Source organism: Oncorhynchus kisutch, unplaced genomic scaffold, assembly GCF_002021735.2.
Source record: "Oncorhynchus kisutch isolate 150728-3 unplaced genomic scaffold, Okis_V2 scaffold646, whole genome shotgun sequence".
Classification (NCBI taxonomy): Eukaryota; Metazoa; Chordata; class Actinopteri; order Salmoniformes; family Salmonidae; genus Oncorhynchus; species Oncorhynchus kisutch.
The window spans coordinates 86,782-107,500 of NW_022262591.1; the positions used below are offsets into that span (position 1 = coordinate 86,782).

At 43.8% G+C, this 20,719-nt stretch overlaps 1 protein-coding gene across 1 annotated transcript in view; it reads right to left on the reverse strand.

The window, feature by feature from the left end:
• LOC109886508 (hormonally up-regulated neu tumor-associated kinase homolog A) overlaps positions 1-20,719 on the reverse strand; it is a 59,634-nt gene that overhangs the window by 17,590 nt on the left and 21,325 nt on the right. Inside the window, exons 5-9 of the mRNA XM_031815829.1 lie at positions 17,704-17,842; positions 14,413-14,540; positions 11,522-11,657; positions 10,583-10,760; positions 9,913-9,996 (exon numbers count right to left, since the gene is read on the reverse strand). Coding sequence (XP_031671689.1) covers positions 9,913-9,996; positions 10,583-10,760; positions 11,522-11,657; positions 14,413-14,540; positions 17,704-17,842 — 665 coding nt within the window. The remainder of the gene's footprint in view (positions 1-9,912; positions 9,997-10,582; positions 10,761-11,521; positions 11,658-14,412; positions 14,541-17,703; positions 17,843-20,719) is intronic.

Consider the following 20,719-nt stretch of genomic DNA (forward strand, 5'->3'; position numbering starts at 1 on the left):
CCATTGAACCATATTGCAAATGCCAGTGACTTTGCAAAAGTAAGAAAACATAAACAAATGGACATAATGAAATCACCATATTTTTATTTTTGGGTTACCAGTTGCACAACAATGCACGTACACTTGCAATATGATTAAACAGTGAAAAAAATCACAAAATGGACATGATGAAGTCAACACAATGAGCGATGGAAAGGAGCAACTATCACTGCCAGGCCATCCCGAGTTCATCTGGCCAGTCAATTTTGCATTTCTGCAGGATTTTTGAGCATGTCAAATTTCATATGGTAAATGCCCATTGAACCATATTGCAAATGCCCGTACACTTGCAATATGATTAAACAGTGAAAAAACATCACAAAATGGACATGATGAAGTCAACACAATGAGCGATGGAAAGGAGCAACTATCACTGCCAGGCCATCCCGAGTTCATCTGGCCAGTCAATTTTGCATTTCTGCAGGATTTTTGAGCATGTCAAATTGCATATGGTTAATGCCCATTGAACCATATTGCAAATGCCCGTACACTTGCAATATGATTAAACAGTGAAAAAACATCACAAAATGGACATGATGAAGTCAACACAATGAGCGATGGAAAGGAGCAACTATCACTGCCAGGCCATCCCGAGTTCATCTGGCCAGTGAATTTTGCATTTCTGCAGGATTTTTGAGCATGTCAAATTTCATATGGTAAATGCCCATTGAACCATATTGCAAATGCCCGTACACTTGCAATATGATTAAACAGTGAAAAAACATCACAAAATGGACATGATGAAGTCAACACAATGAGCGATGGAAAGGAGCAACTATCACTGCCAGGCCATCCCGAGTTCATCTGGCCAGTCAATTTTGCATTTCTGCAGGATTTTTGAGCATGTCAAATTTCATATGGTAAATGCCCATTGAACCATATTGCAAATGCCCGTACACTTGCAATATGATTAAACAGTGAAAAAACATCACAAAATGGACATGATGAAGTCAACACAATGAGCGATGGAAAGGAGCAACTATCACTGCCAGGCCATCCCGAGTTCATCTGGCCAGTCAATTTTGCATTTCTGCAGGATTTTTGAGCATGTCAAATTGCATATGGTTAATGCCCATTGAACCATATTGCAAATGCCCGTACACTTGCAATATGATTAAACAGTGAAAAAACATCACAAAATGGACATGATGAAGTCAACACAATGAGCGATGGAAAGGAGCAACTATCACTGCCAGGCCATCCCGAGTTCATCTGGCCAGTCAATTTTGCATTTCTGCAGGATTTTTGAGCATGTCAAATTTCATATGGTAAATGCCCATTGAACCATATTGCAAATGCCCGTACACTTGCAATATGATTAAACAGTGAAAAAACATCACAAAATGGACATGATGAAGTCAACACAATGAGCGATGGAAAGGAGCAACTATCACTGCCAGGCCATCCCGAGTTCATCTGGCCAGTCAATTTTGCATTTCTGCAGGATTTTTGAGCATGTCAAATTTCATATGGTAAATGCCCATTGAACCATATTGCAAATGCCCGTACACTTGCAATATGATTAAACAGTGAAAAAACATCACAAAATGGACATGATGAAGTCAACACAATGAGCGATGGAAAGGAGCAACTATCACTGCCAGGCCATCTCGAGTTCATCTGGCCAGTCAATTTTGCATTTCTGCAGGATTTTTGAGCATGTCAAATTTCATATGGTAAATGCCCATTGAACCATATTGCAAATGCCCGTACACTTGCAATATGATTAAACAGCGAAAAAACATCACAAAATGGACATGATGAAGTCAACACAATGAGCGATTGAAAGGAGCAACTATCACTGTCAGGCCATCCCGAGTTCATCTGGCCAGTCAATTTTGCATTTCTGCAGGATTTTTGAGCATGTCAAATTTCTTATGGTATTTGGCCCCAAAAAAACACATGATGAATTGACAAAAAATTGAAACAATTTCGAAAAACGGTCCAGAAAGAACTTTTTTACGAGGGTGATAAGTTTTTAAAAAAGTTCAAATTTTCGACTTTTGACTTCATATGAAATCACATTGTAAATGGACAAAACATATTTCTTATGCGCATGTAAAAATAAAATAAAAATTTGGCTAATAAAATTGGACAAAAGTATGTTGATACAGTTCTTATACATGTGTAATTGACACAAAAATGGAAAGAATTTTGAAAAACGGTCTAGAAAGCACTTTTTTAAGGGTGTGTGAAGTTTTTTACAACATTTTGACATTTTTGACTTTTGACTTTTGACTTCCTATGAAATCACATTGTAAATGGACAAAACATATTTCTTATGCGCATGTAAAAAAAAAAAAATTATGCTAATAAAATTGGACAAAAGTATATTCATACAGTTCTTACACATGTGTAATTGACAAAAAAATCGAAAGAATTTTGAAAAACGGTCCAGAAAGCACTTTTTTAAGGGTGTGTGAAGTTTTTTACTAAATTTTGACTTTTTTGACTTTTGACTTTTGACTTCCTATGAAATCACATTGTAAATGGACAAAACATATTTCTTATGCGCATGTAAAAAAAAAAAAATTATGCTAATAAAATTGGACAAAAGTATATTCATACAGTTCTTACACATGTGTAATTGACAAAAAAATCGAAAGAATTTTGAAAAAACGGTCCAGAAAGCACTTTTTTAAGGGTGTGTGAAGTTTTTTACTAAATTTTGACTTTTTTGACTTTTGACTTTTGACTTCCTATGAAATCACATTGTAAATGGACAAAACATATTTCTTATGCGCATGTAAAAAAAAAAAAAAAATATGCTAATAAAATTGGACAAAAGTATATTCATACAGTTCTTACACATGTGTAATTGACAAAAAAATCGAAAGAATTTCGAAAAACGGTCCAGAAAGCACTTTTTTAAGGGGTGATAATTTTTGACAAAAAAATCATTTTTTCAAAATTTTGCTTTTGGATGTTGACTTGATGTCCATTTCCAATATGAAAAACCACGGTGTAGCGCACTCACCCCCTGTTGGATTTTTGAAGTGTTACAACTGGCAATAGCCATATGACATTTGCCATCAACTTTGCACGAATTGGCGTCCAATTGGGTGGTATTGTCCAATGTGTATATGTTTCGTACGGTGCCAATGTGTTGCCATTCATTTTTGTCCACTTCAGGGGGGTCTTCCCTTACATAATGCACTAACATACTGCCCTAATCTACTGCCCTAACATACTGCCCTAATCTACTGCCCTAACATACTGCCCTAATCTACTGCCCTAACATAGTGCCCTAACATAATGCCCTAACATACTGCCCTAATCTACTGCCCTAACATACTGCCCTAATCTACTGCCCTAACATACTGCCCTAATCTACTGCCCTAACATACTGCCCTAACATAATGCCCTAACATACTGCCCTAATCTACTGCCCTAACATACTGCCCTAACATACTGCCCTAATCTACTGCCCTAACATACTGCCCTAATCTACTGCCCTAACATACTGCCCTAACATACTGCCCTAACATACTGCCCTAATCTACTGCCCTATCACACTGCCCTAACATACTGCCCTAATCTACTGCCCTAATATACTGCCCTAACACACTGCCCTAATCTACTGCCCTAACATACTGCCCTAACATACTGCCCTAATCTACTGCCCTAACATACTGCCCTAACACACTGCCCTAATCTACTGCCATAACATACTGCCCTAACATACTGCCCTAATCTACTGCCCTAACATACTGACCTAACATACTGCCATAATCTACTGCCCTAACATACTGCCCTAACACACTGCCCTAATCTACTGCCCTAACATACTGCCCTAACATACTGCCCTAATCTACTGCCCTAACATACTGCCCTAATCTATTGCCCTAACATACTGCCCTAACATAATGCCCTAACATACTGCCCTAATCTACTGCCCTAACATACTGCCCTAATCTACTGCCCTAACATACTGCCCTAACATAATGCCCTAACATACTGCCCTAATCTACTGCCCTAACATACTGCCCTAATCTACTGCCCTAACATACTGCCCTAACATAATGCCCTAATCTACTGCCCTAACATACTGCCCTAACATAATGCCCTAACATACTGCCCTAATCTACTGCCCTAGCATACTGCCCTAATCTACTGCCCTAATCTACTGCCCTAACATACTGCCCTAACATACTGCCCTAACATACTGCCATAATCTACTGCCCTAACATACTGCCCTAACATACTGCCCTAACATACTGCCCTAATCTACTGCCCTAATCTACTGCCCTAACATACTGCCCTAACATACTGCCCAAACATACTGCCCTAATCTACTGCCCTAACATACTGCCCTAACATACTGCCCTAACATACTGCCCTAATCTACTGCCCTAACATAATGCCCTAATCTACTGCCCTAACATACTGCCCTAATCTACTGCCCTAACATACTGCCCTAATCTACTGCCCTAACATACTGCCCTAACATACTGCCCTAACATACTGCCCTAATCTACTGCCCTAACATAATGCCCTAATCTACTGCCCTAACATACTGCCCTAATCTACTGCCCTAACATACTGCCCTAATCTACTGCCCTAACATACTGCCCTAACATACTGCCCTAATCTACTGCCCTAACATACTGCCCTAATCTACTGCCCTAACATACTGCCCTAATCTACTGCCCTAACATACTGCCCTAATCTACTGCCCTAACATACTGCCCTAACATACTGCCCTAACATACTGCCCTAATCTACTGCCCTAACATACTGCCCTAACATACTGCCCTAATCTACTGCCCTAACATACTGCCCTAACATACTGCCCTAATCTACTGCCCTAATCTACTGCCCTGACATACTACCCTAACATACTGCCCTAACATACTGCCCTAACATACTGCCCTAATCTACTGCCCTAACATAATGCCCTAATCTACTGCCCTAACATACTGCCCTAATCTACTGCCCTAACATACTGCCCTAATCTACTGCCCTAACATACTGCCCTAATCTACTGCCCTAACATACTGCCCTAATCTACTGCCCTAACATACTGCCCTAACATACTGCCCTAACATACTGCCCTAATCTACTGCCCTAACATACTGCCCTAACATACTGCCCTAATCTACTGCCCTAACATACTGCCCTAACATACTGCCCTAATCTACTGCCCTAATCTACTGCCCTGACATACTACCCTAACATACTGCCCTAACATACTGCCCTAACATACTGCCCTAATCTACTGCCCTAACATAATGCCCTAATCTACTGCCCTAACATACTGCCCTAATCTACTGCCCTAACATAATGCCCTAATCTACTGCCCTAACATACTGCCCTAATCTACTGCCCTAACATACTGCCCTAATCTACTGCCCTAACATACTGCCCTAACATACTGCCCTAACATACTGCCCTAATCTACTGCCCTAACATAATGCCCTAATCTACTGCCCTAACATACTGCCCTAATCTACTGCCATAACATACTGCCCTAATCTACTGCCCTAACATACTGCCCTAACATACTGCCCTAATCTACTGCCCCTAACATACTGCCCTAATCTACTGCCCTAACATATTGCCCTAATCTCCTGCCCTAACATACTGCCCTAATCTACTGCCCTAACATACTGCCCTAACATACTGCCCTAATCTACTGCCCTAATCTACTGCCCAAATCTACTGCCCTAATCTACTGCCCTAACATACTGCCCTAATCTAATGCCCTAACATACTGCCCTAATCTACTGCCCTAACATACTGCCCTAATCTAATGCCCTAACATACTGCCCTAATCTACTGCCCTAACATAATGCCCTAACATACTGCCCTTATCTAATGCCCTAACATACTGCCCTAATCTACTGCCCTAACATAATGCCCTAACATACTGCCCTTATCTACTGCCCTAACATACTGCCCTAATCTACTGCCCTAACATACTGCCCTAATCTAATGCCCTAACATACTGCCCTAATCTACTGCCCTAACATACTGCCCTAATCTACTGCCCTAACATACTGCCCTAATCTACTGCCCTAACATACTGCCCTAACATACTGCCCTAATCTACTGCCCTAACATACTGCCCTAACATAATGCCCTAATCTACTGCCCTAATCTACTGCCCTGACATACTACCCTAACATACTGCCCTAACATACTGCCCTAACATACTGCCCTAATCTACTGCCCTAACATAATGCCCTAATCTACTGCCCTAACATACTGCCCTAATCTACTGCCCTAACATAATGCCCTAATCTACTGCCCTAACATACTGCCCTAATCTACTGCCCTAACATACTGCCCTAATCTACTGCCCTAACATACTGCCCTAACATACTGCCCTAACATACTGCCCTAATCTACTGCCCTAACATAATGCCCTAATCTACTGCCCTAACATACTGCCCTAAGCTACTGCCATAACATACTGCCCTAATCTACTGCCCTAACATACTGCCCTAATCTACTGCCCTAACATACTGCCCTAATCTACTGCCCTAACATATTGCCCTAATCTCCTGCCCTAACATACTGCCCTAATCTACTGCCCTAACATACTGCCCTAACATACTGCCCTTATCTACTGCCCTAATCTACTGCCCTAATCTACTGCCCTAATCTACTGCCCTAATCTACTGCCCTAACATACTGCCCTAATCTACTGCCCTAATCTACTGCCCTAACATACTGCCCTAATCTACTGCCCTAACATACTGCCCTAACATACTGCCCTAATCTACTGCCCTAATCTACTGCCCAAATCTACTGCCCTAATCTACTGCCCTAACATACTGCCCTAATCTACTGCCCTAACATACTGCCCTAATCTACTGCCCTAACATACTGCCCTAATCTACTGCCCTAACATACTGCCCTAATCTAATGCCCTAACATACTGCCCTAATCTACTGCCCTAACATAATGCCCTAACATACTGCCCTAACATACTGCCCTTATCTACTGCCCTAACATACTGCCCTAATCTACTGCCCTAACATACTGCCCTAATCTAATGCCCTAACATACTGCCCTAATCTACTGCCCTAACATACTGCCCTAATCTACTGCCCTAACATACTGCCCTAATCTACTGCCCTAACATACTGCCCTAACATACTGCCCTAATCTACTGCCCTAACATACTGCCCTAACATAATGCCCTAATCTACTGCCCTAACATACTGCCCTAACATAATGCCCTAATCTACTGCCCTAACTACTGCCCTAACATACTGCCCTAACATACTGCCCTAATCTACTGCCCTAACATACTGCCCTAATCTACTGCCCTAACATACTGCCCTAACATACTGCCCTAATCTACTGCCCTAACATACTGCCCTAATCTACTGCCCTAACATACTGCCCTTATCTTTGTAAGAAAAGTGGATGTTTTGACTTGACTTTCATTTGTATTTATTACATTGCAATTGAACAGTTAAATAAGACAGAAGGCATTTCAAACATCAGCTCAGACTGCCCTAATCTACTGCCCTAACATACTGCCCTAATCTACTGCCCTAACATACTGCCCTAATCTACTGCCCTAACATACTGCCCTAACATACTGCCCTAATCTACTGCCCTAACATACTGCCCTAACATAATGCCCTAATCTACTGCCCTAACATAATGCCCTAATCTACTGCCCTAATCTACTGCCCTAATCTACTGCCCTAACATACTGCCCTAATCTACTGCCCTAACATACTGCCCTAATCTACTGCCCTAACATAATGCCCTAATCTACTGCCCTAACATACTGCCCTAATCTACTGCCCTAACATAATGCCCTAATCTACTGCCCTAACATACTGCCCTAATCTACTGCCCTAACATACTGCCCTAATCTACTGCCCTAACATACTGCCCTAATCTACTGCCCTAACATACTGCCCTAACATACTGCCCTAATCTACTGCCCTAACATACTGCCCTAATCTACTGCCCTAACGTACTGCCCTAATCTAATGCCCTAACATACTGCCCTAATCTACTGCCCTAACATACTGCCCTAATCTACTGCCCTAACATACTGCCTTAATCTACTGCCCTAACATACTGCCCTAATCTACTGCCCTAACATACTGCCCTAATCTACTGCCCTAACATACTGCCCTAATCTAATGCCCTAACATACTGCCCTAATCTACTGCCCTAACATACTGCCCTAATCTACTGCCCTAACATACTGCCCTAATCTACTGCCCTAACATACTGCCCTAATCTAATGCCCTAACATACTGCCCTAATCTACTGCCCTAACATACTGCCCTAATCTACTGCCCTAACATACTGCCCTAATCTAATGCCCTAACATACTGCCTGAAATCTATTGTCTTGTTGCTGCTGTGTGACGTTTCTTTGCAGATTGGGCCACTAGTGGGAATTTACACATAACGGTCAATAACTAAATCTTCTGATTGTCTTAGAATTTTTACAATCCAAATATGGAAGTATGTTTAATAGGTACACTTACCTCTTGCTGTGCCCTGGCTGAAGGAATGCTCTTCTATAAGTATATAGATGTGTAGTGTAGTGTAGTGTAGTGTAGTGCAGTATAGTATAGTATAGTATAGTATAGCATGATAGTATAGCATAGCATGATATAGTATAGTATAGTATGGTATGGTATAGCATAGTATGGTATGGTATAGCATAGTATAGTTTGGCACAGTATAGTATAGCAGTGTACAGTAGGATATAGTGTAGTATAGTATTGTATAGTATAGTATAGTATGGCATAGTATAGTGTGGCATTGTACAGTATAGTATTGGATAGTACAGTATAGTATAGCATAGTATAGTATAAAATGGTATAGTATAGTATTGTATAGTATAGCATAGTATTGTATAGTATAGTATGAAATAGTATAGCATAGTATAGTATTATATTTACATGTTGCTGTGTCCTGGCTGCAGGGCTGCTCTTCTATAAGTATATAATATGTAGTGTTGGGTAGTGTAGTGTATTGTAGTGTAGTGTATAGCTGTAGATATTGCCATGGTATAGTATAGTATAGTATGGTATAGTATGGTACGGTATAGCATAGTATGGTGTAGTATGGCGCAGTAAGGTACGGCATAGTATGACATAGTATAGTACGGCATAGTATAGTATAGTATGGCTTAGCATAGTATAGCATAGTATATCATAGTATAGTATAGTGTAGTACGGTATAGTATACTACAGTGCAACATAGTATAGCATTGTATAGTGTAGTATAGTATAGCGTAGCATAGTGTAGTATAGTGTAGCGTAGAATAGTGTAGTCTAGTATGGTATAGTATGGTATAGTACAGTATGGTATAGTATAGTATATTGCGATGTAGTGTGCCATAGTATAGTATAGCGCAACATAGTATAGTGTAGTGTAACATAGTATAGTATAGTGTAACATAGTATAGTGTAGTGTGGTGTAGTATAGTGCGGCTTAGTATGGCACAGCATAGTGTAGTATAGTGTAGTATAGTATGATATAGTATAGTGTAGTATTGTACAATATAGTATAGTGTGGTGTTGTACAGTATAGTATAGTGTAGTGTAGTATGGTATAGTATAGTATTGTATGGTAGTGTATATCATAGTATAGTATAGCATTGTATAGTATGGCACAGTATAGTATAGTGTAGTGCAGCATGGCGCAGTATAGTATAGTATAGTGTAGTATAGTATTATATAGTATAGCATGGTATAGTATAGTGTACTATAGCATAGTATGGTATAGTATGGTGCAGTATAGAATTGTATAGTATTGTATAGTATAGTGTTGTATGGTATAATATGGTATAGTATAGTGTAGTATGGTACAGTATGGTATAGTATAATATTGTATAGTCTAGTATAGTATAGTATGGTATAGTATAGTATAGTATTATATTTACGTGTTGCTGTGTCCTGGCTACAGGGCTGCTCTTCTCTCTCCAGGTGGTTTTCCTGGGCAGGTTCCATTCACTGGTGTCCAGCTTCTGTCACACACACAACAAACAATACACACACTGGAGCTGTGTGTGTGTGTGTGCGTGTCTGTATAGGTCCCAGCTAGCACATTTGGTTCCTTGGAAGTTGTGGGAGCGTATGTTTTTAGTTTCACGTTGGTTGTGGGAATGAAGCGAAATGTTTCCTGACCGGTAAAACAGAATAGAGTTTGGAATGCCGAGAATGGAATGTATATATTTTAACATACCATTCCTAGAACGTTCTCTGCAAGTTACAAACGTTTTACCATGAGGAAAGCTGTAGGAAACATTATGCTGAAGTACTCAACGTTGTTTCTTAACGTTCTCTGAAACATTGGAGAACATTCCCCATTTCAAATTGAAATGATATGTAACCATGTTTGAACTTTCACGAAACGTTCTGTTATAGTAATGAAATACCAACAACAAAGGAGCTCCTGAGAATGTTCCACAGCCAAGCAACTACCCTGCATCATTCCCAGAACGTTGTGGGAAGGATGTAGACTAAATAACCATAGGACGACCACGCTCTCACCAAGCTGTAAGAAACATATGGTTCTCAGAACGTTATATACTAGCTGGGGTGTGTATAGACCTTGATGCCCCTGGCCCCTTTCTCTCCCCGGGTCAGTTTTCTGAGCAGCAGCTGATAGGAGGCCAGGATGGCAGAAGGCCTGTTATTGGTCAGCATGGTGGTGACATCACTCAGACTGTAACCCAGAGACTCTGTCATGTAGGACAGCACAGATTGGTTCAGATCCTCAGGACGCAGCCTGGAGACACAGACATGTACTTACAATCACACAAACACACACATACAAACACACACATTTGATGGTTTTCAAATCTGGTAAGGGTGCCTAGAGGCAGATCATGAAGAAATGACATGACAAAGAAATTATGTGATGAGCAAAGTGTGTGTGTTTAACGATGTGAATCGTGTTTGAGAGGAAACTAGACGCTGCAGTTGGCCTAACTCTGTTATCTCTGAGATCGCCCCCAAAACTGACTCAACTTAGGAATGTTATTATGTTGTTCCTGTGTGTAGAGGTCTCTTGGTGTGTATGTGTGTGTTATCTGTTCCTGTGTGTAGAGGTCTCTTGGTGTGTATGTGTGTGTTATCTGTTCCTGTGTGTAGAGGTCTCTTGGTGTGTATGTGTGTGTTATCTGTTCCTGTGTGTAGAGGTCTCTTGGTGTGTGACAGTGTTACCTGTTCCTGTGTGTGAGTGTGTGTTACCTGTTCCTGTGTGTGAGTGTGTGTTACCTGTTCCTGTGTGTGAGTGTGTGTTACCTGTTCCTGTGTGTGAGTGTGTGTTACCTGTTCCTGTGTGTGAGTGTGTGTTACCTGTTCCTGTGTGTGAGTGTGTGTTACCTGTTCCTGTGTGTGAGTGTGTGTTACCTGTTCCTGTGTGTGAGTGTGTGTTACCTGTTCCTGTGTGTGAGTGTGTGTTACCTGTTCCTGTGTGTGAGTGTGTGTTACCTGTTCCTGTGTGTGAGTGTGTGTTACCTGTTCCTGTGTGTGAGTGTGTGTTACCTGTTCCTGTGTGTGAGTGTGTGTAAAGGTTTTCTGGTGTAGCCCTCATTGATCCATTTCTCCTCCATAGCTGATCTGATTGTCGGCCGTTTAGAAGGTTCTGGTTCCAACAGGGACAAGACGAAACCTACTGCACCTGAAGAGAGGGGGAGAAGACGAGAGAGGGGGAGAGGAGAAAGAGGGGGAGAGGAGAGGATGGGGTGGAGAGGATGGGGTGGAGAAGAGAGCATGGGGTGGAGAGGAGAGGATGGGGTGGAGAGGAGAGGATGGAGTGGAGAGGAGAGGATGGGGTGGAGAGGAGAGAATGGGGTGGGGTGGAGAAGAGAGGATGGGGTGGAGAGGATGGGGTGGAGAGGAGAGGAGAGGATGGGGTGGAGAGGATGGGGTGAAGAGGATAGAGTGGAGAAGAGAGAATGCGGTGGAGAGGAGGGGATGGAGAGGAGAGGAGAGGAGAGGAGAGGAGAGGAGAGGAGAGGAGAGGAGAGGAGAGGAGAGGAGAGGAGAGGAGAGGAGAGGAGAGGAGAGGAGAGGAGAGGAGAGGAGAGGATGGGGTGGAGAGGAGAGGATGGGGTGGAGAGGAGAGGAGAGGAGAGGATGGGGTGGAGAAGAGAGGATGGGGTGGAGAGGATGGGGTGGAGAGGAGAGGAGAGGATGGGGTGGAGAGGATGGGGTGGAGAGGATAGAGTGGAGAAGAGAGGATGGGGTGGAGAGGAGAGGATGCGGTGGAGAGGAGGGGATGGGGTGGAGAGGAGAGGAGAGGAGAGGGGAGGGAGAGGATGGGGTGGAGAGTAGAGGAGAGGAGAGGATGGGGTGGAGAGGAGAGGAGAGGATGGGGTGGAGAGGAGAGGAGAGGAGAGGAGAGGGGAGGGAGAGGATGGGGTGGAGAGTAGAGGAGAGGAGAGGATGGGGTGGAGAGGAGAGGAGAGGAGAGGATGGGGTGGAGAGGAGAGGATGGGGTGGAGAGGAGAGGATGGGGTGGAGAGGAGAGGATGGGGTAGAGAGGAGAGGAGAGGGTGGGGTGGAGAGGAGAGGAGAGGATGGGGTGGAGAGGAGAGGATGGGGTAGAGAGGAGAGGATGGGGTGGAGAGAAGAGGATGGGGTGGAGAGGAGAGGATGGGGTGGAGAGGAGAGGAGAGGATGGGGTGGAGAAGAGAGGATGGGTGGAGAGGAGAGGATGGGGTGGAGAGGGGAAGATGGGGTGGAGAGGAGAGGATGGGTGGAGAGGAGAGGAGAGGAGAGGGGAGGGAGAGGAGAGGATGGGGTGGAGAGGAGAGGATGGGGTGGAGAGGAGAGGAGAGGATGGGGTGGAGAGGAGAGGATGGGGTAGAGAGGAGAGGATGGGGTGGGGTGGAGAGGAGAGGATGGGGTGGAGAGGAGAGGATGGGGGTAGAGAGGAGAGGATGGGGTGGAGAGGAGAGGATGGGTGGGAGAGGAGAGGGTGGGGTGGAGAGGAGAGGAGAGGATGGGGTGGAGAGGAGAGGATGGGGTGGAGAGGAGAGGATGGGGTGGAGAGGGGAAGATGGGGTGGAGAGGAGAGGAGAGGATGGGGTGGAGAGGAGAGGAGAGGATGGGGTGGAGAGGAGAGGATGGGGTGGAGAGGAGAGGATGGGGTGGAGAGGAGAGGATGGTGTGGAGAGGAGAGGAGAAGAGAGGATGGGGTGGAGAGGAGAGGAGAGAAGAGGATGGGGTGGAGAGGATGGGTGGAGAGGATGGGGTGGAGAGGAGAGGATGGGGTGGAGAGGAGAGGATGGTGTGGAGAGGAGAGGAGAGGATGGGGTGGAGAGGAGAGGATGGGGTGGAGAGGAGAGGAGAGGATGGGGTGGAGAGGAGAGGAGAGGATGGGGTGGAGAGGAGAGGAGAGGAGAGGAGAGGAGAGGAGAGGAGGAGAGGAGAGGAGAGGAGAGGAGAGGAGAGGAGAGGAGAGGAGAGGAGAGGAGAGGAGAGGAGAGGAGAGGAGAGGAGAGGAGAGGAGAGGATGGGGTGGAGAGGAGAGGAGAGGATGGGGTGGAGAGGAGAGGAGAAGAGAGGATGGGGTGGAGAGGAGAGGAGAGAAGAGGATGGGGTGGAGAGGAGAAGAGAGGATGGGGTGGAGAGGAGAAGAGAGGATGGGGTGGAGAGGAGAGGAGAAGAGAGGATGGGGTGGAGAGGAGAGGAGAGAAGAGGATGGGGTGGAGAGGGAGAAGAGAGGATGGGTGGAGAGGAGAAGAGAGGATGGGGTGGAGAGGGGGAGAGAGATTAATTTAATTGGATCTGAGCTGAACTCATTATCACCACGGTAAACAGGACCTGTACTCATCACCAAGGAAACACAACCTGTCCTAATTATCACCACGGTAACAGGACCTATACTCATTATCACCATGGTAACATGACCTGTACTCATTATCACCATGGTAAAATGACCTGTACTCATTATCACCACGGTAACATGACCTGTACTCATTATCACCACGGTAACAGGACCTGTACTCATTATCACCACGGTAACATGACCTGTACTCATTATCACCACGGTAACAGGACCTGTACTCATTATCACCACGGTAACAAGACCTATACTCATTATCACCACGGTAACAGGACCTATACTCATTATCACCACGGTAACATGACCTATACTCATTATCACCACGGTAAAATGACCTGTACTCATTATCACCATGGTAACAGGACCTGTAGTCATTATCACCACGGTAAAATGACCTGTACTCATTATCACCACGGTAACACAAGCTCTGTTTGTTGTGCTGACAAGGCTGTGTGAGGTGGGTAGTATTTGTGTGTGTGTGTGTGTGTGTGTGTGTGTGTGTATATGCGTGTGTATGTGTGTGTGTGTGTGTGTATATGCGTGTGTATGTGTGTGTGTGTGTGTGTGTGTGTGTGTGTGGTACCTTTGCTGATATCATTGGGTATGGTTCCTATCTCTCCATTGACCATCTTCTGATGCAGCTGTTTGATGTTGAACGGCTCAACAGTGAAAGGCAACGTCCCAGTCAGCATGGCAAACATACTGACCCCCCTAAATAACAGACAACACATAACATTCTAGTACTGACCCCCCTAAATAACAGACAACACATAACATTCTAGTACTGACCCCCTAAATAACAGACAACACATAACATTTGAGGACTGACCCCCCTAAATAACAGACAACACATACCATTCTAGTACTGACCCCCTAAATAACACATAACATTCTAGTACTGACCCCCTAAATAACACATAACAATCTAGTACTGACCCACTAAATAACAGACAACACATAACATTCTAGTACTGACCCCCTAAATAACAGACAACACATAACATTCTAGTACTGACCCCCCTAAATAACATACAACACATAACATTTGAGTACTGACCCCCCTAAATAACAGACAACACATAAGATTCTAGTACTGACCCACTAAATAACAGACAACACATAACATTCTAGTACTGACCCCCTAAATAACACATAAGATTCTAGTACTGACCCCCCTAAATAACAGACAAAACATAACATTCTAGTACTGACCCCCCTAAATAACAGACAAAACATAACATTCTAGTACTGACCCCCCTAAATAACAGACAAAACATAACAATCTAGTACTGACCCCCTAAATAACAGACAACACATAACATTCTAGTACTGACCCCCTAAATAACACATAACATTCTAGCACTGACCCCCTAAATAACACATAACATTCTAGCACTGACCCCCCTAAATAACACATAACATTCTAGCACTGACCCCCTAAATAACATATAACATTCTAGTACTGACCCCCTAAATAACAGACAACACATAACATTCTAGTACTGACCCCCCTAAATAACAGACAACACATAACATTCTAGTACTGACCCCCTAAATAACAGACAACACATAACATTATAGTACTGACCCACTAAATAACAGACAACACATAACATGCTAGTACTGACCCCCCTAAATAACATATAACATTGTAGGCCTGACCCCCTAAATAACAGACAACACATAACATTCTAGTACTGACCTCCTAAATAACAGACAACACATAACATTATAGTACTGACCCCCCTAAATAACAGACAACACATAACATTATAGTACTGACCCCCTAAATAACAGACAACACATAACATTCTAGTACTGACCCCCTAAATAACATATACCATTCTAGTACTGACCCCCTAAATAACATATAACATTCTAGTACTGACCCCCTAAATAACATATACCATTCTAGTACTGACCCCCTAAATAACATATACCATTCTAGTACTGACCCCCCTAAATAACAGACAACACATAACATTCTAGTACTGACCCCCTAAATAACAGACAACACATAACATTCTAGTACTGACCCCCTAAATAACAGACAACACATAACATTCTAGTACTGACCCCCTAAATAACAGACAACACATAACATTCTAGTACTGACCCCCTAAATAACATATACCATTCTAGTACTGACCCCCTAAATAACAGACAACACATAACATTCTAGTACTGACCCCCCTAAATAACAGACAACACATAACATTCTAGTACTGACCCCCCTAAATAACATATAACACATAACATTCTAGTACTGACCCCCCTAAATAACAGACAACACATAACATTCTAGTACTGACCCCCTAAATAACAGACAACACATAACATTCTAGTACTGACCCCCTAAATAACAGACAACACATAACATTATAGTACTGACCCCCCCTAAATAACAGACAACACATAACATTCTAGTACTGGCCCCCTAAATAACATATAGCATTCTAGTACTGACCCCCTAAATAACATATAACATTATAGTACTGACCCCCTAAATAACATATACCATTCTAGTACTGACCCCCTAAATAACATATACCATTCTAGTACTGACCCCCTAAATAACATATACCATTCTAGTACTGACCCCCTAAATAACAAATAACATGTCTCAGCCTCCAGTATTTATGCTGCAGTAGTTTATGTGTCGGGGGGCTGGGGTCAGTTTGTTATATCTGGAGTACTTCTCCTGTCCTATTCGGTGTCCTGTGTGAATCTAAGTGTGCGTTCTCTAATTCTCTCCTTCTCTCTTTCTTTCTCTCTCTCGGAGGACCTGAGCCCTAGGACCATGCCCCAGGACTACCTGACATGATGACTCCTTGCTGTCCCCAGTCCACCTGGCCATGCTGCTGTTCCAGTTTCAACTGACCTGAGCCCTAGGACCATGCCCCAGGACTACCTGACATGATGACTCCTTGCTGTCCCCAGTCTACCTGGCCATGCTGCTGCTCCAGTTTCAACTTCCACCTGACTGTGCTGCTGCTCTAGTTTCAACTGTTCTGCCTTATTATTATTCGACCATGCTGGTCATTTATGAACATTGAACATCTTGACCATGTTCTGTTATAATCTCCACCCGGCACAGCCAGAAGAGGACTGGCCACCCCACATAGCCTGGTTCCTCTCTAGGTTTCTTCCTAGGTATTGGCCTTTCTAGGGAGTTTTTCCTAGCCACCGTGCTTCTCCACCTGCATTGCTTGCTGTTTGGGGTTTTAGGCTGGGTTTCTGTACAGCACTTTGAGATATCAGCTGATGTACGAAGGGCTATATAAATAAATTTGATTTGATTTGATTTGATTAGTACTGACCCCCCTAAATAACATATAACATTCTAGTACTGACTACATAGTAACATTCATCAACATACTGTACAACACGTGACATACAACATGTGACATACAACACGTGACATAAAACATGTGACATACAACATGTGACATACAACACGTAACATACAACATGTGACATACAACACGTGACATACAACATGTGACATACAACATGTGACATACAACACGTGACATACAACATGTGACATACAACACGTGACATAAAACATGTGACATACAACACGTGACATACAACATATGACATACAACACGTAACATATAGCATGTGACATACAACACGTGACATACAACATGTGACATACAACACGTGACATACAACATGTGACATACAACACGTGACATACAACACGTGACATACAACACGTGACATACAACATGTGACGTACAACATGTGACATACCACACGTGACATACAACATGTGACATACAACACGTGACATACAACATGTGACGTACAACATATGACATACAACACGTAACATATAGCATGTGACATACAACACGTTACTCACACGGACCAGACGTCGACCTTGGGTCCATACTTGCTGTGGGCGAGCAGCTCGGGCGCGGCATAGGCTGGGCTTCCACACTGGGTGTTCAGCAGCTCAGCAGACTCTCTCTCTACCTTCAGAGTGTTGCTGAGACCGAAGTCTACACACATGCAGATACACACACACACGCACACACACACACACACACACACACACACACACACACACACACACACACACACACACACACACACACACACACACACACACAAACACGCACTGTAACCACAGCGGTAGTCAGAACTGGTTCCCCTGAGATGGTTAATCCAGCCATAAACTCAACTCACAACCATAGTAACCATAGTAACCATTGTAAACATAGTAACCCCTTCACCCTAACTCTGGCCCAAACCATCTCAACATGCCTCATTTGCCTTCAGTGTGTCTGTGTGTGTGTGTTTTTGTACGTGTGTACTTGTGTGTGTCCCTCCAGTTGTTTAATGTCCCATACAGAGACACTGTGCCTGTCCAGAGTGGTCTCCATGACAGCTGGTTGGAACACCACTGACCCAGAGTGGTCTCCATGACAGCTGGTTGGAACACCACTGACCCAGAGTGGTCTCCATGACAGCTGGTCGGAACACCACTGACCTAGAGTGGTCTCCATGACAACTGGTTATATAACATTCTAGTACTGACCCCCTGAAATAACATATAATTTATAACATGCAACATGTTAAGCAGCATGGCAAACATCCTCACAGCCCTAATGTATAGATTTTATAACACATAGAATCAGCGTACTGATGTACTGATATTACTGCATAGTAACAGGAACCCCCGCCACACTCCTCCCTCTCTCCCTGGCCTGTATCCCCCTGTCTGGTACAGGTACCCCCGCCACTCTCCTCCCTCTCTCCCTGGCCTGTCTCCCCCTGTCTGGTACAGGTACCCCCGCCACTCTCCTCCCTCTCTCCCTGGCCTGTCTCCCCCTGTCTGGTACAGGTACCCCTGCCACACTCCTCTCTCTCTCCCTGGCCTGTCTCCCCCTGTCTGGTACAGGAACCCCCGCCACTCTCCTCCCTCTCTCCCTGGCCTGTATCCCCCTGTCTGGTACAGGAACCCCCGCCACTCTCCTCCCTCTCTCCCTGGCCTGTCTCCCCCTGTCTGGTACAGGTACCCCCGCCACACTCCCCCCTCTCTCCCAAGCTTCCGTTCTCCTCCAGCACACATGCACTTACACACACACCGCAGACTTTGGACTGATCTGAATGTTATGTAGTCTAACTTGTGAAGCGTATTATGTGAGCTTACTCAGAAACGTTTTAATGAACTAGTATAGGCTTACTATTTATTTATTTTATCTCAGACTTTTATAGCCTACTGGACTCAGAGAGAGCTACTCTCTCAAGTTATCTCACTGAGGCGAATGACTCTTTGGCTAGTCGTTATATTTATTTCTTGAGCTTTATGCTATTTTCTGCATGACTCCTGCGTGTTTTGTTGACTATGAACTTGCTGTTTACCAAACCGTGGGACAGATGATGTTTGTTCCCACACTCGGGACTGTGACTCTCTATTGGTTACACAGAGTCTTGGCTTCCCACCCTATTCTAACCTCCTCTCACTGGCTTGGTATTTATGCTACCTGATGAAATTGCTGTACAATATGATCTTGTTGCCATCTGATGCACATTCAGAGCTCTCCCTGTCCTCTGCTGTGCCTTGATTATATTACTGCTGATGATATCTGGAAATGTGCATGTACACCCTGGCCCATCTACTGCTGCTAGACCCAATGGTTGTGGTTGTTAATCCTGACTGTTCTGATGTCTGCTTCACTGATATCTGCTCTCGTAAATGCCTGGGATTTTTCTGCACGTTAACACTAGACATTTATTACCAAAAATGTATAATTTGAAAGTGTGGGTTAACAGATCTATTTAGGGGGGTCAGTACTAGAATGATATATGTTATTTAGGGGTCAGTATTAACCTTTCTGGTTGTAACTTTTTTTTCGACAAGACAGATCTTCCAAAGGTGGTGGAGTGACAATCTTTACCAAGGATCACCTTCAGTGCTCGGTTGTCTCCACCAAGTCTGTCCCCAAACAATTTGATTAGCTGGTTTTAAGCATTGAACTTTCAAATATCTCTTTGTTGACTGTTGCTGGGTGCTATCGTCCTCCATCGGCACCGGCCTGTACACTACCTGCCCTAAGCTCTCTCCTGGCCTCTTACACCAAGTCTGAATTTGTCCTGCTAGGTGATCTAAACTGGGACATGCTTAAACCACCTGACCAAGTCCTAAAGCAATGTGACTCCCTAAATACTTCTCAGATTATCACCAATCCCACAAGGTATGACTCCAAACACCCAGAAAAGTCTACTCTTCTTGATGTCACCCTCACAAATAGTCCTGATAGGTATCAGTCTGGTGTTTTCTGTAATGACCTTAGTGATCACTGTTTTACAGCCTGTCACCCTCACAAATAATCCTGATAGGTATCAGTCTGGTGTTTTCTGTAATGACCTTAGTGATCACTGTTTTACAGCCTGTGTTCATAATAGCTGCTCAGTGAAACCACCTGTCCTGATTTGTAGCAGACGCTTGCTAAAAAACTTTAATGAGCAAGCCTTCCTTCATGAACTGGCCTCTGTAAACGGGTACAGAATCAGCTAGATCCCCTCTGTCGAAGACGCTTGGTCCTTTATTTTCGATATTTTCAGTGGTATTGCCAACAAACACGCCCCCGTAAAGAAAATGAAAATGAAAAATAGGTTCAGCCCCTGGTTCGACTGTGATCTGGCAGAGTTACTCCACCTCAAGAATTGCATTTGGCGAAACACACTCAGGCTGACTGGCTCTCGTTCAGCCAAATGAGACATAAATGCACTCAGGCTATCCAGAAGGCAAAATTTAGTTACTTTAAGGAGCAGTTCTCTCTCTGTGGGTTTAACCTCAATAACTTCTGGAACACAGTTAAAGACCTGGAGAATAAACCCTCCACCTCACAGCTGCCCCTGTACCTTAATGA